This window comes from Periophthalmus magnuspinnatus, chromosome 5, assembly GCF_009829125.3.
Source record: "Periophthalmus magnuspinnatus isolate fPerMag1 chromosome 5, fPerMag1.2.pri, whole genome shotgun sequence".
NCBI lineage: Eukaryota > Metazoa > Chordata > Actinopteri > Gobiiformes > Gobiidae > Periophthalmus > Periophthalmus magnuspinnatus.
Window position 1 is genome coordinate 23,776,239 of NC_047130.1, and position 25,387 is coordinate 23,801,625.

General features: G+C 39.8%; 1 protein-coding gene across 3 annotated transcripts in view; it reads left to right on the forward strand.

Moving 5' to 3' along the window:
* kaznb (kazrin, periplakin interacting protein b) overlaps positions 1–25,387 on the forward strand; it is a 182,875-nt gene that overhangs the window by 27,128 nt on the left and 130,360 nt on the right. For 2 of the 3 annotated variants that reach the window (XM_033966596.2, XM_033966594.2), the window contains exon 3: positions 8,249–8,406. In XM_033966596.2, coding sequence (XP_033822487.1) covers positions 8,249–8,406 — 158 coding nt within the window. The remainder of the gene's footprint in view (positions 1–8,248; positions 8,407–25,387) is intronic. The other variant, XM_055221714.1, reaches the window with a different exon arrangement.

Here is a 25,387-nt window from a genome sequence, read left to right on the forward strand (position 1 = left end):
CTTTTAATCAGCTCTGAAAAAGACAAGCAAGCATGAATTGGCCTTGTAGTGTGAAGAGTTAAAAGTGCAGCGTGTAACTTTTCTGGTGGAAGGTCTGTCATTGTTTGTCTGGAATCTTATGGCATTTAACGTATCGCCAAGTTCTGATGGTCCTCTTGCACTTAAAAATGCTTTGATGTTATAGTATTGTTTTTAATGTTTTACAGTACGGTATTAAGTGTATCTATCGCCATGGAGACAAGCAGGTGATGCTACCAGACCGAAGTTACAGGTCTCATCTGTGCAGAGGCAGACAGTAAATATGGCAGTAAAACCTGTAATTGAATAAATGGTAGATAGATAGATTTAATGTCATATTCATGGGTAACAGACATGCCGAGAGAAAAGTTGCATATTGCACCTTTAATTTCGATTCAACTGCACCTAGCTACACGGTACATTTAGTTGCATTTGGAGAAGGACCACCCACAATAAACATCATCTTTTGCGTGATGAATACAACCCCAGACAGTCCCCTATTTGAACGCAGTAATTTCTATAAAGGTAAACCCATTTTACCCATAATGCATTTTTTCCAGCTTCATCCATAAAAGTATGTGGTGTGTGCAAACAAAGCCCCCATCTGCTGCGTGTGCCTGAGGGAGAGATCACACGCTTTTGGAGACAGAATGAATGACACTGACAATGCAAACCACTGGCTGTTAACATGTGAGCGCGTGTCAGGCGGAGGAGAGGCACATGCATACTAAACGGAGGAGGAAAAACAGATAGATACGTGCTGCGTGGGGAAATATGGGTGTGGTTGGTTGGAGAATTTCGCTGGTTATTTCAAAATAAAGCATTGGTAAACCTCATTATAGTACTTCTTTGTATATGCCTTTGTTTTAGGCTCAACGATTTGGGAGCATCGTCCAGTTTAAGAACCACATTTCAGAACATGTTTGTACAGATCTAAACTGCAGGGGTTAGCAATTTTTAATCAGAATAACACGGAATGTTTTTTATGTAGAAAATTCTAGTACGTCAAAAATTGCAGCCTGTGTTATTTCCATTCGATTGTGATTAATCTTGCAGCAGTACCTTTTTGTATAACTACACAATAGAGCTCTGGACAGAATGCCAAAACTGAACCAGCAAAATGTGCCAAACGCTGTAGAAATGCATTAGCAGAAACAATGTGAAAAGGTAAACAAATCAGCCGTGGAACATTGTGATAAACTGCTGGGTCACTACTGGTAAATCTATAAAATGTCAGAATACTTTGGAATGAATGCGAACTTTAGTGTTTAGCATCTTAAAATCTCCATTGGTTTAACATTAGACCAGAACTGAACATTGTATGAGGTATCAGAACACACGGCACACAAAGGAATCTAAACACACAAACTAGATACTCATTTGAACAAGAATCGATACTGAAAGGCATCACATAAATCAGACAATATATGGACCAAATAGAAAGATCTTGGTCTAGAAACTGTTCTTTGTCTTAACTGTTGACACTGGAACCATTTCCCCATTTTATTTCAGAAAAGTTAGCGACTGCAAAGTAGGTGTTTCTTTCGACTAAATTATAGCCTTCTGTAGAGTCAAAGCAAATTTCCTACAGCGCTGTCGGATTCAGAAAGAAGGTGTGTCTGTTTTTATGTTTTTAGGTAAACATCACTGAGCTGTAACTGAGCCGTGCAAATCTCTTGATAATACACATAGTCAAAACTCGAAGTCACCGTCACAAAAGCTGTCATATCTATGTATGTTTGTAAAGAAATGTTATCTCCTCATGTTTATAGGCTAATCCTTCAGCTAGTTGGTCCTGACCAAACCTCACTCAAGATCTGGGTCCCATGCATAGAATATACTGTATATAAAGAAGTGGACTAAGTGAGTGTGACGTCACCCATAGCGTTCGGCTCCAGTCAAATGAGCCTCAGCGAGACCAGCGGTTATTGTGGTGAATTTGCAGCCGAGTTTCATATTAGGAATTCCAACCACAAATATCATAGCAATCAAAGAGCCAATCCAAAACGAGACTGATTAAGGACACACCTTTAGCACAGAGCGGGCGCTCAGCAACTCTGTCAATCAAACCTCTTGCTAACGCTAGTACAGACACAATAGTGAAATTAAAACACCAGGATCATCTAGAGCGCATGAATATGAACATTTTAAGACCAAAATAATGAGGCTCACTGTAGCAGAAGCGCGCCCATGATCACTCGGTATTTGGAACACGGCGGCTAGCAGGTTAGCTATGTCCATTTATATAAAGAGTCTATGGTCCTATGGGTACTGCACTGATGCAGCCCACTGCTCCTGACAGGTTGTCCCAGTGGCATTGGGGGATTGGGAATGCAAAGGGGCAAATTTTAATTAAAGCTTTAAAGTACACAGTACCTAATTTACGACAAGAGCTTAACCAGTCATCAAGATAGCACAATTTGCCTCTGCTCAAATCCCTTTTCTTCCTAATTTAAAGTTTGATTGTAAAATATTAACTTTCTGTATTGTACATCCCAGGTGCCATAGGGAAAATTGTCCTCTGCATTTGACCCATCCTTCAATGCTGCTGGGGCAACCTGTCACGAGGGAACCGCAGTACTGTACCTCGTCTGGGGATCCATCTCCAGAACTTGAGTTTAGCTCGGTTAGGACTACCTTAGCTGGAGGATTTTACCTATGGGTCGATGGGGGAAACAAAAGTTCCTGAAGGAAACCCACCCAGACATAAGGAGAACATGCAAACTGCACAGGAGCTGAACCCAGAACCTTCTTGCTGTGAGGCGAGAGTGCTCTAGCCAGTCAGCCACTCTGCCCCCAATGAACAAAATGTAAAATCAGGACCTAAGTTAACACGTAAATCACAGATAAAAGCAAAAAAAAAGTCTTTTTCAGTATTGTCCTGGTTGATTTTAAATGCTCAAATAATCCAACAAAACTCCAAAAAAACAGCACTTCAGCGCAATATAAACGACTCTTTAAATGACTTTCCTCAAAGACAACACTTCATTTAAATATTTTCCTCATCACACGTCATTATGCCTCGTTTATGACTCCTCTGTTGCTCATTTTCAAAACTCCCGTGGCTGCGTTACATATTATTTTGAAACATTAACGCAGAAACATCACCCCCATTGGACCGCCTGCGTTCTGAGTGACTGTGACTTGTATAGAACTAATAGAATATCCCCATGGCTGATTAGGGCCTTTGTTGCTGTAGCGCTGGATCAGTGGGCAGGCACAAAGATGGTAATAACATGTCCAGTGTACCCAGACACTGCACCTGTGTGTAGGAGGCAGCCCCATCACAAACAATGCACCTCTGATTTTAATCACTGCATTTTTAGTTTAATAATGGACAATTTCAGCTGCATTGTGGAGGGTTTAGGGGCTTAAAAGTTTGTGAGTCCAAAAGGTCAAAGGAATGTTTTTAGAAATGAGACAAAAACGATTACTCTTGAGTTGAATCATGATTAAAAAGAATATAGAAAAGATTGTACAGTGACATTTGCAGCACAGTGACAAATATGTTCTATTCACTAAACTCATATAATTAAACAGTTTTGAAGTTCACAAGGATATTTTATGCATTAACCTGCTAGCTCCCATGTTCCAAATAGAAAGTGAGCATTGACACACTTCCAGCTCCATCGATTTTGGCTCCAATTCACTTTGTATTGAAAAACTTTCGCCCCTCTCTCTGTAACTGCTGCCGTCATTTTGGTCTTAAAATGTTCATATTAACCCACTCTCCTGGTGTTTTTTCACCTTTTTGTCCATAAATCAAGATTAATAATAAACAAATTAGGTGCCTTCTTTCCCCAAGGTTACTCCCGCTGGTGTTGCTAAGTACCAACTCTCTGCTAAACCAGCGGTGTGGACGGGAAGGGGCGTTTCCTTCAACAGTCTCGCTCCAGATTGGCTCTTTGGTTGCTAGGATACTCGTTGCCGGAATTCCAGTCAATGCCTCGATGGAGTCCACTTTTTTATACAAAAAGTCTTTAAGCCGTTTGATTTTCTTGCAGTGAGAAGTGAATAAAAAAGACTCAACCGTAAAGTTATTTTTACTTCCAAAATCCTGTGGTATTTTTCATTTCTATTTTATAATTCTATGAAATGTGTCAAATATAGATTGAGTGACACCAACAGGCAGTTTGCGCAAATAGGAAAAAATAAATCAGTATCTTTCATGTTGAGTTTTACGCATACATCTTCATTACTGTGACAGGTGTCAATCACAAGTCCAGGCCACGCCCTTTTTCCTCCACCTCACTGATTGATTTGTGATGAAATATCTCTCAGAAGAACCAGTCAGATCATTTGTGCAGATGGTTCTTGACGGCTTCGGGGCATGCTGAGATAGTCATGTTAAATCCTGTATCTCTGGATAGTTCAACTTCTTTCCTTACCTGATATTTTGACACATATCGCCTGTAGCAGCTAAATTTTAACTTCTCAAGGAGCCCTCTACTCGCTCCTCTCCTCTTTTGCTCTCGTGATGTGATCAGTAATGACTCCATGGTCGGACAGTAATTTTATGTTTTATTTTCAAACCTTTTTTATTTAGATGTCTCCAGTCTTTCTCTTTCCAGCAGAAAACTACTCTCCTTTGATATTTCAGGCTTATAATTTGTGAGCTGTCAAATCAGCCGTGTCATTGGAACAGAGCAGTTTTCCCAATCACAGTGATTTCAAGTAGCAATCAGTTATACAAATCATTTTTCAGATTGTTCAACATTTTTCCATTTCTGGCTTGTCACATTCGTCACCAGGGATGTCGCTGGCGCATTTGGACTGTGGTTAAGTTAACTTTTCTTGCGGAGGGTCTGCCACCTTCTTGTCTCCATGGAGATGTAATTGCTTTGCCTGGAATGTTACACAGTACGACATTAAACTTAAAAACACTATAGCATCCAAGCAAGTGATGTCATCGTGTCAAGTTTTTTCTTTTGCAGTATATAAACACCTGTAATTGAATGAATGCTGTAACTTCAATGCCATACTCTAAATCACATGTGTCAAACTCAAGGCCCGTGGGCCAAATGTGGCCCGCCACGTCATTTTATGTAGCTCGCTACAAGGTAAACTAAAAGGTATGACTCTTAAAATATCAGTTTATCAGGAGATACACAGTTACACAGCCTTTTTTTTTTATCTATGCACATTCATATGCAATATTTGTAACATAAATAAGTAATAAATACAGAAACAGTGAATTAAAAAGATTAAAAAATAGTTATATTTATTTTACATTACTTTTGGTTACATTTATACTGTCTTACATTTACATCTGGCCCTTTGAGAGCAACCATTTCACTGATGTGGCCCTTTGTGAAAATGAGTCTGACATCCCTGCTCTAGATCATTAAAAGCAATAACATCTCCATGGAGACAAACAGGTGACAGATGCGCCACAAGAAAAGTTACACAGTGCGCCTTTTTGTATCCAACCTCCACTGCGGTTTTGCAATAGTCTATATTTTGATTGCTTCAGAGTCGTCAAATTGAATCCGTAACAGAAAAAAGTCAAACTGAAAGTGATAAATTGCCCTGTGCAACGCTCAAGGTGACTAAAGTGCTTTTCAATTAAACCAAAAACATTGTAAATTCAGAATACCCCCCCCCCCCCCCCCCCCCCCAAAAAAAAAACAAACAAAAAACAGTAAACAGACCAGAAATGTGTAGAAATGTGGATCTCATCACCAGCTTTTATCACAAATATTTTAGCTTGTGATCTTGAAGTGTCTCTCCATGGTTATATCGCTCATAAACTTGCAGGGTCTGTCTCCCGTGCACCATTACTTCGCATTTGGAGGAGACTCGTAAATGTTTCAGTGTATAGCTTTAAGGCTGATCTGCCACTCTCTTCATACTCATCTGAAAACTCTCCAGCTACTACATGATCTTAGTGCTAATTTATACCCATTTCCTCTCTCAGAAATCCTGCCTTTTAGAAGCTATAATCACATCTACTATAGGGCGCTGCTTAAAGAGCAGAGTAAAGCTGTGCTAATCACACGTATTTAGGTCATTTTCTAATGGACCAAACTGACCCTGTCTGGCAAGTGTACCGTAGACTTTTAAAAATCACTCAAAGTCTACTCCACAATCTTAAACTGGCAATTAAGGATGCACTATGCAATCTTTGATTGAAAAGTTCCACACTTATCAAACGTGCATTTGTCCAACTACGTGTTTTTATTAGTAAAAAAAAGAAAAAAGAAAAAACTGAACTGAAAAGAAAAATGTGCGTTCTTACTGTGAGCAGGGCTGCCTTTGTACAGACCTGAACTGTGACTTGGCTTTGTAGTGTCTTGTTTACAAATGGAAATAGTTATGGTAACTGTGGAAATTTCCGGGTAAAGCAATGGCATCTCCATGGAAACAAGCAGTTGACGGACCTTCTGGTAGAAAAGTAGAAAAGTTACATAGTACAGCTTTCACATTTTAATGATATGAGTCATTGCTGTGTTGAATCATAATTTGCACTGCCTGATATGATTCATTCCATCAACTCTAAATAACTTCTGTCATTATAGACTATATTCAGAAGCATTGTGTACTCATTTTGGTACAAGTGAAAAAAAAATCCACTACTCGCTGGTATGATCTGCAGCTGTCCATCAGAAGTGCTGAACTTGTTGCATTTATTAAATGTTATAATTTCAAAAGCATAAATTATAACATAGTGATCCTCAGGGGTCACAGATTATAAATTTATACCAGAAAAAAGCACAATATGTCTTGTTTAAAATCTGTCTACAGTTGCCATGGTGACTTGTCTGACGCTGAGACAAAAGTAAATATTGTATTGTTGACTGGAGGTAATTGAATTGGGCATAAATGAGCTCTAATCTAGTTGACAGCACATGTATTGTGGAGTCCCTCGCAGTGCAGGCTTTACTTGGGCTCTGGACAAATGGAGTGTTTAACGGGCTCATGTCCGCCTGTGTGTTTTGGGAGGATTTGGAAGTAATGACATCTCTGTGCTGCACAAGAGGATTACGTGAGAACAGAGCAGGCAGCAGTGGGACTAGTTAGTGCCTTTGTCTATTTATATCCTCTGAAAAGTGAATCACAAAATCCACTAATTAGACACTAAAACTAAACTGTTTAGTGATGGTTTAGTTTGTGTAAAGAAGTATTTTACAAAGAGTGTTACCATTAATACTTCTGTTTTTCTATATTTTCACTTCTAGTATTATTACCTCCACTGGTTCATCTGCTGTTAAAATGGCTGCAGTTCCTCACTATAGGCAGCTACAGCCATCTGTGTTCCTCCTACTGTAGTCACTGTATAAACACACCTTAGATCTGTGATAAAAAGCCTCTAATGCAGCATCACTGTAACATCTTGGCAAAATATAATCTTTTGAGTCTTGAAAATTACAGACGCTTTTCCAATCTGTGTCTGGTTTTCAACATTTGAAATGGCTTGGCTCCTGACAAATCCACAAGATTCACAAGAATAGCCTCTCTGCATGACTGCAAAAATATCTTTCTGTCACTCCACCTTTGGACAGTGGGCTGAAACATGCTGCCTGACTCCATAAAGTCATGTGTCACAATGAAAGGCTTTGAGATTCAGATAAAAAAAGCACTTAAAGAGCACACAAAACTGTAAGCATTCATCTCTGTAGGGTCTACAATGGTTCTGGCTCTGTGTGTATCAATGTGTGTGTGTGTCTTTGTGTATGGAAGGGTGTGTAATTTATAATTTATGCATACTTTTTGCGTACATCGTCCCTTTTTAAATAAATAAATAATAGACATAATAATAATGCTGCTACCACTACTAGTACTACCGCTACCTCTACTACTATTACTACTATCACTGTTAGGACTACTGCTACCACTCTACCTACTTCTACTTCTACAACTGCTACTACTATTACTACTACTACTACTACTACTACTACTACTAATACTACTACTGCTACAACTACTGATACTCCTATACTTTTACTATTACTGCGACTGTTGCTGTTCTACTATTTCTGTCACTACTTATACTTTTGTGTTGCTATGGCTTATACGCAGAGCCTGTGACTGCTACTACAGCTACTACTCTTACAATTTCCTCTTAAATGTCACAAAAATATGAAAGTGCTGTATCATTTGTATATTTTCTACGTATAAACCACGCAAAGGAAACAAACAGGGCGTCTCAAAACATCTGAAGCATGCTGTTTTCATCATCATTATTATCATTAAGTAGTATTTATATGTTTCCTCTGTATTGTGTTTGCAGCAGTGCAGTCCCTGAACAGTCTGAACGACCACATGGCTCAGCTGATGCCGTCCCCCTGCAGTCTGCCCGAAGAGGACGAGCCCTTTGTCCCGGGAGGACACGGGGACAACCTGAGACAGTCCATGAGCCTGATGAGACACCTGCTCACCGATGCACAGGTGAGAGGGGAACACGGGTACCGGGGGTGGGCCATATGCCAAGAAATATGCACAAAAAATAAGTCTGCTGTGGGTAATTTTATATTGTTTTACTGTCAGCGTAGTTGCTGTTAGCTTTAGCGTGACAGCAAAACTCCACTCTGGTCTGAAAGTTGTGAAAAGTGCTTATAAACTCATTGTGGTGAGTGATCAGGATGCTCAGAATGCATAAGGTAAGTGAGGAACAACGTTAGACTACAGTATTGCAAACTGTTTAAAATGAACTAGTTTTGTTTTTCATGTTTTTAAGACAGTAAAAATCTGGTAGAGTGCGTTTAATATTTCAATTTTCTTGACACCAGATCATGTTCTCACTTTGATCATAATTCATGGACATCTGCTTCTTCTGAAAGTTTAAACTTGAATTTAATTGGTTAACTCCAGCTGTCACTCACTCAGATCTTTACAGAGGTTGACCAGTAGGAGGAGTGAGTGGGAAAACTGTCTTTGTCTGAGTCGTAGCAATAAACACATTTTCACCAAAGTATAGATATAGATATATGATTTACATGTTAGAAGAGATGTGTCAGTAAGTTCTTTTTGTCGCCTTTAAAGCAGAACTATTACGCAAAATTTACTTTTCAGAGCTTTTAACCATGTTATAGTTGTTTCCTTTTCTCATTTACCCTCTCGAAGTTGTATTTGGAGTGAAACCCTTTAAGGAATGAGCTCATTATAGACCAGTACATCTTACAGACCTTAGACTTTTATTCTTTTTAGCCATAAAAATCATGTTAAAGGAAGTATCAGAATGAACTGCATTATTTCACACAACTACCTCTATTTTACATATCCACCTGTCCTTTGACACATCAAATAAATCCTCGCGGCACCTGCGCTCTGATTGGTCATCTTCGAGGGACACTGTAAGCAGATTACTGTAATGACAGTAAAATATGTAAATAGCCCCGTGCCTCTGCTTTGAGATGCCGTTTGAATTTACATGAAGCACAATTGGCTGCAGAGTTATGGTAATGGAAAGTCCGCAACCGCGCTCTATCTGTGACGATGATCCACCACAATTAGGTTAATTGCTTATTTTGAAGACGCCATACATCAGACCAATCCCTGTTTTCACCACCAAATGCGCTCTGTAACTCTGTACTTATTTAGTTATTTAATTTTATTTTCTTAATTGTCATTTTGGTACAAATGAAAATAAAAATCCGCTACTCGTTGATGTAATGTGCAGCTATCCATCGGAGGGATCCACTGCCATAAGGCTCTTTGTTGTGATGACGTTTACAGCAACGTCAGCTCAAATTGGGCATTGCAGTTTTCTAGTATGGAAATCAGCAAACTTTTTTCTTTTTGTTGAGTAATTTTAGATGAATATTGCGATTTCAAATGTGCAAATTATATCATAATGATCCACATGTGTCATAGACGATAGCTATATGCAGACACAAGCACATTAAGTCTTCTTTAATTTCAGATATTGTAAATTTGGAACAATGTATAAGTATAGGAAAAAGCTACAATAATTCATCCCTGATTTTGAACACACAGAGGACACCTCTATGGCCAGCAGAAGGCGCAGGGACTCTGAGTCAGTTAAACTTTTAAAGCCGTTCAATTGAAAATGAGAAGGACTCGCATAAATACATTTAAGGACACGAAAACCTATTTTTTGCTTGACAGCGTCTATTACAAACACTTATGAAAGCACTACAGTTTTTACTTCAGCCTTCCTGTTACGCACTTTTTAAAATCAAATAAATTAAATCAAATTAAACGTTCCCGCTCCCAATATTCCAAATGTGGTTTCAAGCCTTTGATTGGTTTTAATGGCTCTCAGTGCCAACTTTTCTAATTATTTTCAGACACTTCATGTGATATTTAATTAAAGCATTAAAAGCAAAGCACTGGAGTCTACCTGGAGACACAATGTTTGACTATAACAGAAGAGGTTATTGCTCTTTGGTAAGGCGGATTTCATCATGTTTAATCTTTGTAATTATGAAATATTATACCTATAATAGGAGTTTTGCGTCATTTCCAGAAACTCAGTTACATGGTCAGGTTTGAATAAATAGCAAACCTTTTGTTCTACGTTTAATCTACACATATATTTTACAGATGTTACACACGTTTTTATTACTTTAGTTGATTTCTTAAAGGGCCCATATTACGTTATTTTCTGATCTATGTTATAATGTTGTTTCCTCACCACAAACAAACCTGGAGTTGTGTTTTGTTTCATTCACACGTGTTTAACACACAAACCCTGCATCTTTAGGCTGAGTTATTCTCTTAAACGGAAAACACTCAGTTCCACCTGGTGATGTCATCGTGTGGTAATACAGTGCTCCATTGTGTTTTTAAACTCCGTACACCTTCACTAGAATCATTTGGATGATTTCAGTGTTGGAATTACTAATCTACTGAACAAAAAGTAAAAGGCAGCTGTCGAAAACTACTGCCTCATGACATCACAAGGTGGAACACAGCATTTTGAGTTTTGAAGATGTGGACCAGGTTGAACATGTGTGAATGAAACAAAAACAGCTCCAGGTCTATTTTTTGATGAGGTAACAACATTCTAACATGGCTTAAAGCTCACAGGAGTCAGCTTTGTGTAATATAGGACCTGTAAATCAAAGTCCACCCCAGTTTAGACCAAGTTAATAGTGTTGAGTTTTATAGCGCCTTTGTGACCCTGGCATCTTCTGATGAATATTAAATCAAGACACAGTGATGCATTGTGGTCCTGCAGAATGATCACTTTAACCTTGAGTGACTGATGTAGGGATGTGTTTAACGTCTTTCTCCGGGCGCCATTTTTAAGCATAAAATTTCATTAAAATGTCTCAAAGTTGCAAAAGTACTTAGTCATCTTTAAACTTATTTTGGTAGTAAAATAATGCAACGGTTGTATAATTCTAACTATAAATAGATGAATGTCATTATAATTTAAAGGTACACTGTGTAAATTTTCCGTTAAAAAGGTCCTTCTTGTCACCTTCTTGTCTCTATGGAGATGTTACTGTTCTACCCTATGACACTAAACATATATCTCCATGTTTTTTAATGTATATTTGAGCCATAAAAACACATGTAATTGAGTAAATGCAATACAGATACGTTTTATGCAACACTGTGGAACATTTCAGGTAAAGCAATAACCGATAATCTCCATGGAGACAAGCAGGTGGCAACAGACCCTCCACTAAAAATGTCGCTCAGAATGCTTTATTTTACTTGGAAAAACTCTATGCTGTAGCGTCAATTGCCAGCTCTGGCAATGTTCACTGAATGTCTCCCCCCACTCTTCAGCCCCGTTGCACTCTTATATTTGTCTGTGGCCACAAATCAAATCGAAAACACCCTCACCAGTCCGCAGCTTGTTGTTCAGTTTGATATTTGTAGCTTTTGAGTGAAATATCCCAGTGAGAGTTGATCGGAGGTGCCCAGTGAAGCAGAGACAGCAGTCAGAGCTGTGGGTCCCGCGACCTATGACCTTGCTTGTGTCCAAAGTTTCACTCTAATTTTTTTACTTTAACACGTTTGATTTTCTCCTTGTTTTGATGTGGGAGTGTGGACAAACGTCTCCTGGGTTTATCTTTTCTGTAAAACTATACTGGAGGCTCGGGTTACTCATTTTTAGTGTATTTTAGAGCGTAGTGCTATGGTTACGCCTGTCACGATACATGGTCACATATTTATACGGCGCTTTTCCACCTTCACGGCGCTCATTCATACTCCCTCATATATACAGTGTACGTAAACACGAGGTGGGTTAAGTGTCTTGCCCAAGGACACAACAACAGCATTCATATTGTTCTATCTGTTATGCATTGAACGATAAGTCGATATAGTATCTCGCACGACGTAGTTATGGTATTTGAAGTAAAAAAAGCCACATTTGTGATATTGGTAACTTTACACTATTCTATTGGGTTTAATAGAAATGACTGACAGTGTTTATAGAAGTAACACAATTTGGAAAGGAAGTTGAAAGTTGTTAGCTAGCTGGTCTCGGATTATAGTAGCCTCGATGGGTTGATTTGGCAAAGTGGAGCGACTGAGATAGAAACAAACATTAGTGCATAATGTCTGTAACTTTGTGATGTTTACATTGCTTGTGGAGCAGATTCAGCTGTGCTTTTGTCAGTGAAAATAGAGAAAAGATCATGAAGTGATGTGAGAGCTACGCTAACTGTAATCGTTAGCTGCAGTATTTGTTTACTACACAATACACTGAGTCTATAGGGCAAAAGATCAATGAAAGACGCCATTGGAAAAAACAAAAAGATCCCATAAAGCCACAGATGAAGTGTTCTCCACGTTCAAGTTGCACGTCAGATCTGTGGAAAGGCCAGCCCACTAATAACGCTAATGTTTTTTCAAGGCATTTTAAGCAATAAAATATCCATAAGTTAAAGGCACACTATGTAACTTTTCTGATAAATGGTCCACCGCCTGACTTACCTCCAGACAAGCAGGTGGTGCCATCAGAACAAGTGACAGGACAGGTCAGCTCTGTGGAAAGGCCAGCCGACTAACAATAAGAATACATGTTTTTCCAAGGCATTTTAAGCAATATGTAATTTAAAGGTGTACTATGTAACTTTTCTGATGAAGGATCTGCCACCTGACTTATCTTATCAGACAAGCAAGCCACCAGATGCCACCAGGCCAAGTTACAGGTCAGATCTGTGGAAAAGCCAGCCCACCCACAGTAAGAATACACATTTTCCAAGGCATTTAAAGCAATAAAATACTTGTAATTTAAAGATGCACTATGTAACTTTTATGGTCAAGTGCCTGTATCCATGGAGATATTATTGCTATGCCTGCTATGTCTGCATTAAACATGTCCATCTTGCCTTTATTTAATTACAGGTTTGTTTACACCACATTCATTCTTACTGTTGCCAAGATCACCTCCCCGCAGATCTGACCTGTGACCTGACATCTTTAAATATTCAAATAACAATGTAATATGCTAGATTTTTGGAGAAAAACTAAATATGAATTATGCATTGGATGGGTCAGAGTCAGATATATTTTTGACAGAGAAGCTCAAATTTAATCTTGATTCGATTCAATTGTTGCTATAGAACTTTATTTTACAAGTCCTCAAGACAAAACATCTCAGTCATAATATTTTTTAACAACCGACCACTTAAAAATCTTAGGAGGATCCTTGACACTTAACATCAGATCAGTTTGTCATTCTTGAAGTGTTCAGCTCCTCAAAAGCACAGAAATATGTTTGAGAGCATTTGAATGGTTTCTTTGTGATAGCTGCCTCAGGACCGGTGATCACTGGGTTTGTCATTTTCACACATGAATTATGTATGACCTGATTTGTGGCGGCTGTGACTAATCAAATGTATTTGAGTTTGTGTGGAGGCTGTGGAGAGAGAGAGAGAGGGTGTGGAGAGAGGGTGTGGAGAGAGAGAGGGTGTGGAGAGAGAGAGGCTGTAGAGAGAGGGTGTGGAGAGAGGCTGTGGAGAGAGAGAGGCTGTAGAGAGAGGCTGTGGAGAGAGAGAGGCTGTAGAGAGAGGCTGTGGAGAGAGAGAGGCTGTAGAGAGAGGCTGTGGAGAGAGAGAGGCTGTGGAGAGAGGCTGTGGAGAGAGGGTGTGGAGAGAGGGAGGCTGTGGAGAGAGGGAGGCTGTGGAGAGAGGGTGTGGAGAGAGGGAGGCTGTGGAGAGAGAGGCTGTGGAGAGAGAGGCTGTGGAGAGAGAGGCTGTGGAGAGAGAGGCTGTGGAGAGAGAGAGGCTGTGGAGAGAGAGAGGCTGTAGAGAGAGGCTGTAGAGAGAGGGTGTAGAGAGAGAGGCTGTGGAGAGAGAGGGTGTGGAGAGAGAGAGGCTGTAGAGAGAGGGTGTAGAGAGAGAGGCTGTGGAGAGAGAGGGTGTGGAGAGAGAGAGGCTGTGGAGAGAGGGTGTGGAGAGACAGAGGCTGTAGAGAGAGGCTGTAGAGAGAGGCTGTAGAGAGAGGGTGTGGAGAGAGAGGGTGTGGAGAGAGAGGGTGTGGAGAGAGAGGGGCTGTGGAGAGAGAGGCTGTAGAGAGAGGCTGTGGAGAGAGAGAGGCTGTAGAGAGAGGGTGTGGAGAGAGAGGCTGTAGAGAGAGGCTGTAGAGAGAGGGTGTGGAGAGAGGCTGTGGAGAGAGAGAGGCTGTAGAGAGAGGGTGTGGAGAGAGGGTGTGGAGAGAGAGAGGCTGTAGAGAGAGGGTGTGGAGAGAGAGAGGCTGTAGAGAGAGGCTGTAGAGAGAGGCTGTAGAGAGAGGCTGTAGAGAGAGGCTGTAGAGAGAGGCTGTAGAGAGAGGGTGTGGAGAGAGAGAGGCTGTAGAGAGAGAGAGAGAGGCTGTGGAGAGAGAGAGGCTGTAGAGAGAGGCTGTGGAGAGAGGGTGTGGAGAGAGGGTGTGGAGAGAGGATGTAGAGAAAGAGGGTGTAGAGAGAGAGAGAGGGTGTGGAGAGAGGATGTAGAGAGAGAGTGTGTGGAGAGAGAGAGAGGCTTTGGTCTAGGAGACAGAGCCAACAGGAGCGAGTGATGCAGTGAAAAACACAAATACACCTGATTATGACCATCAGGCCAAATGGAAAACAAAGTTGAAGAATAAGTTTTGTCACTCCTAAGCCCATGCTGAAAATAGTTAAAGCTACACTGTGTCACTTTTCTGATGGAGGTCCCCCACCTGCTTGTCTCCATTGCGATCAAAATGACTCTAGAGAAAATAATATCAAGACCTTTATACTGTGATTGTGTACATCATAATAATGCCTAATTTAAAGGTGCACTCTGTAACTTTTCTGACTGAGGGTGTGCCACCTGCTCGTCTCCATGGAGATGTTATTGCTTTTCCACAGTATAGCAACTAAACACATCTTTCTTCAAGTAAACGAGCAGGTGAAAAGTTAGAACATCAGAAAAGTTACAGAGTGCACCTTTAAATTACTTCCAATTATATAAGTTCAATTGATTCTAGATACTTAAACTATCACTAGATCCAGACTAAACTAGGACTAAATCTGGACTAAACCAGGACTAGATCCAGACTAAACCAGGACTAGATCTAGACTAAACCAGGACTAAATCTGGACTAAACCAGGACTAGATCTAGACTAAAACAGGATTAAATCTAGACTAAACCAGGACTAAATCTAGACTAAACCAGGACTAGATCCAGACTAAACCAGGACTAAATCTAGACTGAACCAGGACTAAATCTAGACTAAACCAGGACTAGATCTAGACTAAACCAGGACTAGATCTAGACTAAATCAGGACTAAATCTAGACTAAACCAGTACTAGATCTAGACTAAATCAGGACTAAATCTAGACTAAACCAGTACTAGATCTAGACTAAATCAGGACTAAATCTAGACTAAACCAGTACTAGATCTAGACTAAATCAGGGCTAAATCTAGACTAAACCAGTACTAGATCTAGACTAAATCAGGAGTAAATCTAGACTAAACCAGGACTAGATCTAGACTAAACCAGGACTAGATCTAGACTAAACCAGGACTAGATCTAGACTAAATCAGGACTAAATCTAGACTAAACCAGGACTAGATCTAGACTAAATCAGAACTAAATCTAGACTAAACCAGGACTAGATCTAGACTAAACCAGGACTAGATCTAGACTAAATCAGGGCTAAATCTAGACTAAACCAGGACTAGATCTAGACTAAATCAGGGCTAAATCTAGACTAAACCAGGACTAGATCTAGACTAAATCAGGAGTAAATCTAGACTAAACCAGTACTAGATCTAGACTAAATCAGGGCTAAATCTAGACTAAACCAGTACTAGATCTAGACTAAATCAGGAGTAAATATAGACTAAACCAGGACTAGATCTAGACTAAAACAGGATTAAATCTAGACTAAACCAGGACTAGATCTAGACTAAACCAGGACTAGATCTAGACTAAACCAGGACTAGATCTAGACTAAACCAGGACTAGATCTAGACTAAATCAGGACTAAATCTAGACTAAACCAGGACTAGATCTAGACTAAATCAGAACTAAATCTAGACTAAACCAGGACTAGATCTAGACTAAACCAGAACTAGATCTAGACTAAACCAGGACTAGATCTAGACTAAATCAGGGCTAAATCTAGACTAAACCAGGACTAAATCTAGACTAAACCAGGACTAGATCTAGACTAAATCAGGAGTAAATCTAGACTAAACCAGGACTAGATCTAGACTAAATCAGGAGTAAATTTAGACTAAACCAGGACTAGATCTAGACTAAACCAGGACTAGATCTAGACTAAACCAGGACTAGATCTAGACTAAACCAGGACTAGATCTAGACTAAATCAGGAGTAAATTTAGACTAAATCAGGACTAGATCTAGACTAAATCAGGGCTAAATCTAGACTAAACCAGGACTAGATCTAGACTAAATCAGGGCTAAATCTAGACTAAACCAGGACTAGATCTAGACTAAACCAGGACTAGATCTAGACTAAACCAGGACTAGATCTAGACTAAACCAGGACTAGATCTAGATCAGAGGTGGGCAAACTTTTTGACACTCAGGCCACAGTTATTTCTAAAATTTGACACAGGGTATGGATATATATGTGTTTATTTTAGATTAGAGGTTTTGCCTGTAACATGTGGTAAAACATGAATATTGAAGGCTCATTGTACAAATTGTTTTCCAAATGTATTCAGTTGAATTAATAATTAATTCATTAAATTTCAGTTAAATAAACACAACAGAAAAACACTTTCAGTTTTATCAAGTGCCAAAAGATCAATAACTTGCTGAAAAGGTAAATTGAACAAGGTTTTCCCTTAACTATTTTAATATAATTTGGTCACATTCAGCAGGCCGGATTAATAACCCAAAAGTGCACATGTATGGGAACTATAAACGCTTATGCTACCACCAAAAATAACACCTTCAAATCTCAACCAAGGTCAAAAACTGAAGCAAATTTACAGAAACGCTACAAGAGAATGAGGAAGAGACTGTAATAAGTTACCAGCCTAACTCCACTAAAGGCCTTCATATGTAACAGGATAACACATACATCACATATACTGTTCTCACAATGTTTTAAATAATCAAATGTTCCCATTCATCTTACATTACACTGTATTGTGTTTACTTTAAAAGGTCCAATATTATGTAAAACTGACTCCCGTGAGCTTTAAATCATGTTTTAATACTGTTACCTCAAAAAAAGACTTGTGTTTTGTTTCATTCACAGTGTTGAGTAAAACTTTATTATTAGTCTGTCTCTATCTCCAGAGCTCAAAATGCTCTGTTCAACCTTGTGATGTCATGAAGTGGTAGTTTTCAAGTTATCAGCTCCTTGTGCATTTTGTTGAGTAGAGACTAGCAATTCTAGTGTTTTCTATTTGAGAGAAGAACTCCACCTAAATCAGGTTTGTGTGAATGAACCAAAACACAACTACAGGTCTGTTTGTGATGAGGAAACAACATTAGAACAGATGAAAAAATAGAAAAAAATAGAGTAATATGGACATTTTAATGCTGACAACGGAACAGATAATGATGCATTTTTAGTGTGTGTGTGTATATATATATGTGTATATATATATATATATATATGTATATATATATATACACATACACACACACACTGATACACACACACACACATATATATACGTGTGTGTGTATGTATATATATATATATATATACACACACGCACACACATGTATATATATGTGTGTGTGTGTATCACTGTGTGTGTGTGTATATATATATATATATATATATATATATATATATATATATATATATATATATATGGGTGTGTGTGTGTGTCTGATTGCTATGACAACGGTGTTCCATCACTCTCTCTCTCCGGCCGTGATGATGTCACATTCTAGAATCAGAGGTTTTGTTATAAGTGTAAGTTCCCGCGCTCATTTGGCTCATAACTTCTCAGACACCGATGGAAACACATGCAGAAAACGATCGCTCCACGACTTTCACCATGAAGCCTTGGTACTTGTACACGTATGAGGACGACATGCACCTCTACGATGAGGACTTCAACCTGGAGGCTCTGCTCTGTCCCACACCATCAGGGGACGATCAAGAGCCAGAGGAGACCCACCTGGAGTCTCCCACCACCCAGGACTCCTCACACCCAGAGGAGAGAGGTCCGGCCCAGGTCACCCTGGACGAGGTACCCCTGGACGAGGTACCCTTGAACGAGGTGCCCCTGGATGAGGTACCCTTGAACGAGGTGCCCCTGGATGAGGTACCCTTGAACGAGGTGCCCCTGGATGAGGTACCCTTGAACGAGGTACCTCTGGATGAGAGCGCTCTTGTCAGGGCGCTCCGCCAAGAGTTGGAGCGAACGAGGGCCGAGCTCGCAAATCAGGTCCAAATGAGCCAAGCACTGGACCTGAGGCTCAAGAATCAGGAGAGGATCGACCAGGAGAAAGACCTGGAGATCCAAAATCTTACTGATGCCCTCCAAAAGAAGGAGGAAGAACTGCAGCAAGAGACTGAGGACCATCGGCAGAGAAGAATCAAGCATCTCAAGTCAGTGATGGAGATGATGGGGGTGAAAAAGGAGCTGCACAAGCTCAAAAAGGCCACAGCCAACACAGACTTTGAGTTTCAAAAAGTCAGTACTTTACTCCAAGAGAAAGAGAAGGAGATGGTTTCCCACGTCAGCGCCCACAAACAGCTGAGAAACCTGTACATCTACGCTGGACAGGAAAACAAGAGGCTTAAACAGGAGCTTCACAACACCAGAAACCTGACAGCAAAAATGGAGCTGGAGGTGTATAACATCAAGAACAAGCTCCATAAGACAGAAAAAGAGCTGGATAATGTCACCAGTGTACATAATATCAATCAGCAGTTTCACAGTACACTGAGAGACAAAACACAGCTCACGCAGGAACTGGCCTTTGCTAAAAGTAACACTGAAGCGATGAGCAGTCAAGTTAAAGAACAGGACACTGCCATCGCTGCCCTGAAACGACAGGACTGGCCCCATCCAGAGGCCTCCAGTCGGAAAGGGACAGGCCAGAGCACGAGAGGCACGAAGGACGACAAAACAACGGCAACAATGGACATAAACACAAGCATCAAAGAAGATGCTACGTTCAAAAAAATACGAGCTGTCCAGAAAGGTGCCATCTTCAAAGCTGCAATCGCTGCAGTCGTCCGAGAAAGACGTGTGCTTCCTAGAAATAGAGAAGACAAATCTTGAATCTGCTGTTGAACCCTGCATTACGACAAAATAAAAACATTTTTTAAATGTATTATTCGTGTTTTATTGTTCTGTCCAAACCTGACTTACATGCAGCCGTACAACTGGTCACTATTATGAAGGACATGGGTGAAACCTGAAGTAAAAGTAAAAATACAAAAAATACATAAGTAAAAGTTAAGGTATTAAAATACCTGTTTAAAAGTGTACTTAAATTAAGTAGAGTGTAACGCGTGATAGGCTAGGCGGACTGACTGCAAGGATGTCTCAGACTAGATTCGGTAGGGAGCCAGTAAGTAAGTGAAAGAACACACACAAACATAAAGTTGATTATATGAATGATTGTATTAATATTTTTTCTCTATATAGTCAGAAATTCAATAATACTTATAATAATCAACATTTATATTAAACAGGTATACAATAGTGAAGATGTGATCAATCAAAATAAAGAAAATAAATGAATGACAACTTCAGACCCGTGAAATCCGATTGTTCATGTGAATATTTAGTCCATGAGTTTGTGTGTGAGCAAAGTCTTTCAGACCAAGTTTCAAAGTTTGTATAAAATCCAGCGATAGAGAAGAGTTCAATTTCCTACCACAGAGTGGTGTATGGGTAGCTCGCCATCACAGGTGAAGTTAGAATCATCAGACTGAAGGGGGGAAAAAAAACCTGACCTGTACATGGTCAAAAAGGAAAAACCCAAATTAAACTCACATTATGTAGCTTGCAGGCTATAAGCTAAACAATAATACATACAGTTACAATTAATATGAATTGCAATATTATTCATATCAAAATATTATAAATTATTCATTAGATAATATTTCACATTTCCAAAAACATAGTGCACCTTTAAGTTAACTTCCTCTGTTTTAGGCTATTAACTGAAATGAAATGTATCAAAGTTCTTTAAAGTTGCGCAACAAACAAACAAAACGTAGCTACATTGGCCAACAACTCACCCATATCAAAATAACAAAATAAACATCAAAACGGGGGTGACTCAGAAAACTAAAAGTGTCCTTTGACTTTAAAGGTTTGGCCTTTAATTCGGCATAAGTAAAAACTTGATTTAGTTTGTATTTAATCAATACTGACGCAAATCAGGTTGCACTCGTCATACGCGCTAGCATTTGCGTGTTTAGCCGTACCTCTATGGGGGTTCGTCACAGCTTAGCGTAGTACTAGAGCGCATTTTTTTCTCAATTGAACAGCGGTTAAAACAAGAGCAAGACTCACCGCTGAGCGGATGGTTGAATGCGTAGAATGCAAGCAGCTGATTCGGATTTTGAACGACAGATGATGAGCACGCTGACTCCAGAGCAGGACCAGCACGAGCCACAGTGAGCACACAGCAAGAGCACCAGAGCAGGAAGTGACAGGGGCGCGCCAGGTACTTAAACGCTCACCGGTGCGTTAATGGGTGGGGGCAATCTAGGTCACGTGGGTTACAAGAGTAAAAGTGTTTAGCTGTTTTCAGATTTTGAAATCTTAGAGTAAACCAGGACTAGATCCAGATCAAACCAAGTCTAGAAAGATCTAAACCAAGTCTACATCAGGACTAAATGGGGCATAATTCAGGACCAAACCAGAGAAAAAGTTAAAGCACCTTTAGCAACCAAAGAAAACTACTTTTGCAATAGTTTGAGGAATGAAAGGAGAATACAAAGCAGAACAGCCTCAGAAAAAATGTAGGCGGAAATCGATCTATAATTTTGGTTCCTTTTGTCCGGCCATTTTGAGTGTGGCTGTGACGCGGCACTGCAGGGAGATATAGGTTATCATTTATCTTCTCCTTTGTTCCATGGGTGTCTCTCTGTTTGAACACAAAAGAACTGCTATTACCTGCTGCTGTGCACGAAACCAGCGCTTTCATCTTTGGCTCATTTGGAGGGTTCTTTCTGAATGCCACGGTATAGACACTCAGAGTGGAGTTCTCCATTTAACTTTTTACATCTTTTAAGAGCTGCGAGGCCGGACTTCAAAGGCCTGAGGTAGACGCAGAGCAGTTCAGATCTATAGCAGCAGCTGTTAACAGGGTCATAATAAGAACCTTGCGTATAAAGAGAAGACGTCTGTTTGTGATGAGAGGAGAAGACTTGGATGTGATTTCGCTTTTGTATTTAAGCTGCATTTCCTGAAACATTCCGGGAGCTTAGAGAAATGTCTTTTATTCTGTTCCTAAAAAATAATTAATTTGAACCAAATCTCTTCTGAAGTTAATTAAATTCATTATTATGTTGTTACAGAACAGTTATTCGCTGCTTCTTTAGTTTGTGTATAGATTTGTCTCTTACTCTTTCTTTTGGAGCTGTTCAGAGGAGGAGGGTAGGCCATCTGTTTGTATCCAAGGAAATGTTCTTGCTATGTCTCGAATGTTCCACAATATAGATTTAAATGGTAAATGGTCACATTTTCATATAGTACTTCAAGACTCAAAGCGCTTTACATCAAGAAAACAGTGACCCATTCACACACACATTCATACACCACTGTACGCAAAGCAGACACTGGGGGCAGGGAGGGATAAGTGTCTTGCCCAATGACACAACAAGTAGTCATCTATAGGAGCTGAAATCGCACTGCCAAACTTTGGATCGGTGGATCGACAAAGACAACAGATAATGCCACCAGGCCAGATGTTGTCATAGTGACTGGGGGGGACCAAAGTTTCAGACTCGGGTAAAAAGTCTGAACAAACTTTATTTACACACATGTACATGCAGGTTGACGGAGCAGACAGTTGAGAGTGGTGGCGTATGCTGTAGTCTTCAAGCTGGTCGTGGGTAGTGGGGTCAGGGGCAGGATCACGAGGGAAACATGGACAAATAAACTGGAGGATGACATGAAAGATGACTTATGGGAATTCCAGGAAGATGACAAGACGATCTGACAGCCTCTCTAACGATCATCAGTCCCTTTGTACTCCAGAGGCTGAGGCAGATCGACTGCAGGTGTGTGTGGGAGGAACCAGAATCTCCACCCAGCTCCAGGCTACACTGAAAGGAGGGGGGAAAACAGCACAGAACACTCGAAAAATCCAAATCCTGACAGATATATAACATAATATATCTTTCCCATTCAAAAGATGGTATAATTTCTTTTTCATTTTTAATAGCTATGGCAAGAGTCCTAAATTTCCATAGCTTTGAGACCCGTGGATAGGACGGATGTGATGAGGAATTCTCTCATCCAGGAGAGTTCAATTCCAATCCAACTTTATTTCTAATGCACTTTAAAAACAACAGAGTTGAGTGCAGTACACAACAGACATTTTAAAAACACAGATAAATGACAGACATATAAATAAATAACTACAAACTGTACACTATAAAATTCAACATATCAAAGAAAAGCTAAAGAGAAATTGTTGTAAAGGTTTTAAGAAGTAGTCATCTTGCTATCAAACCTCAAAGCCGGTTTATTTTTAAACCGCTGAAACTTTATAGACTTGAAATATTTTCATTTTCCACTTTATGTTTCAAAACCATAGTTATTTCCAATCTCTTCAGGCCTCTTCATTGGATCAAATCAAACTGTCAACAACACTCTCCAAACAAAACAATATGGCCGTCGTTAGCTGAACCAACGGTTGCCATATTGTGTGACTTATCCTCCCAGCCTCCATCTGTCCATGCGTCCGTGCTGTCCAGGATGTTTGACAATTTTGTCCTTTTTTTTTCCTAAGGTGGGATGAACGTTGCTATGGAAATGCTGCCACAAACAGAGTGTGGATCACTGGTTGCATCTCTGAGCAGATCAAAAGGGCTTCACCTCAATTTCAGAATCAGTTGAGGCGGTGTGCGTCTGTCAATCACCTCCAGGGGGCACACATGCTCATGGGGTCCTGTTCTCTGGGGGCTACTTGTTTGTGGATGAGATGGAAAAATTGAAAGACCCAGGTTTTGAATGCACAAGAGGCACCGCCATGATCTGCTCTGACTTTATCTGTCAATCTTTATGGGTATAAAACGCTCTGGGACAGAATTAGATTTGCTGTTTGATCCCAGTGCTCCTCTATTTTTTATGTTTATGTGTTGATAGAATAAACGTATGTGAATGTTGCAGTATTAATGGTAACGCATAGGATTTATTAAGCATGTAAAGATGCACTGTGTAGCTTTTCTGGTGGGGAGTTCACCACCTGCTTGTCTCATGGAGGTGTTATTGCTTTGCCTGGAATGTTTCACAGTATGACATTAAACTTATCAATCAGGAGATGTTTGCCGGTCTGTTTTACAGGTCAGATCTGTGGCAGTGAGTGAGACCACTTACAGGCACTTAAGAATACACGATTCAAGGTAGTTCAAGCAGTAAAACCACCTGTAATTCAATAAATGCGAGATAAATATGTTTGACATTTAGCCAGTAAGTTACACAGAGCAGAAGACGAGCAGAAGAGGGCACAGAATCTCAAGTCACAATTGAGTTTTTTAAAGATAAATTTTATTTTAAAAAAAACAAAAGAAAAACAACAAAAAACTACAACAACAAAAAACAACATAATCACCTTAACTTTTCCACAAAATCTTAATGCCTAAAACAGCGGCTACTTTCCTCTGCAGCCCTCTGTCCGATTACTGCAGTGAGTAAGCGCTTCCCTGTCCTCCTGTGACTTTACCTGTCAGGACAGGTGCAGCCTCCAAAGATAAAATGTTCTTGTGCAGAATTTCACTGTATTTGTTCACTGGGTTCATTTTAGGGGAACAGACTGACCCATTAGTACACTCAGAAACAAGCCAGTGTTACAACAGGCTTGAATCATTTATAAAGAACAGCACATAACAGACAAGGTGTAGCTGAAATGTTATATGGCATAAAAGTACTTCTTACTTTATACTTACTGGACTGCGGCTCAGTCTAGTGAGTATAAAGCAACAATACCATTTCATAATATAGACATCAAATTCAAGTAAAAAGTAGTGAGCCCATATTTTGTTGGTCTGGAGTAAAACAGTATTTGATGAAATCACTTCTCAAAGGTGCAGTGTGTACGTTTTCTGAATGAAGGTACAACAATTAAGTATGGTTTTAATGCTCAAAAATTCAGTGAAATCATGCATTTTTACCATGAGCGAGGTCGCCTCTCCCCAGATCGATCAGTAACCTGCTTGTCTCCCGCGAGATTGATATGTTAAGTGCGGAACATTCACGGCAAAGCAATATCATCTCCATGGAGACGAGGAAAAGTTAGGCATATTCACCCTCAAGTGTTTGGTTGTAATCTGATTTATGATTTAGCATTATGTAAACTGAAAAACAGGCACATAAATAAATCATGTAATAATTTTGAAAAGTTCAGGTATTCCCAGAGAGTAATAGACTATTCATTAAAAAAGGTCACAGCTAGAAAATAAGCAGCCCCTCCTCCTCCCACCTCCCTCAGCATCATCTTTGATCCGACCCTCTTTTACCAACACCACAGAAAACACATCACTGACACTGTCTCCTCTCGTGAACACATCGCCCCTGTCCTTAGAGAGCTCCACTGTCTCCTCGTCCCCCGCCGTATCCAATTCAGGTCTCTCTGTAACCTGGCTCCCACCTAGGCCTGTCACGATGATTACTATGTTGACTTCTCATTCAATATTTGATCTTTGGACTAGTGGGAAAAGCTTTATTTTCTGTATTATAATAAGATTTGAGCTGTAGAGGGTTGAATAAATAACTTTGTGACTCATTATAGATACAAAATAGCTACTTAAGTGTTGCATTTTGCTATGTATTTATTGCAGCTCATATTTTTTAACAGTAGT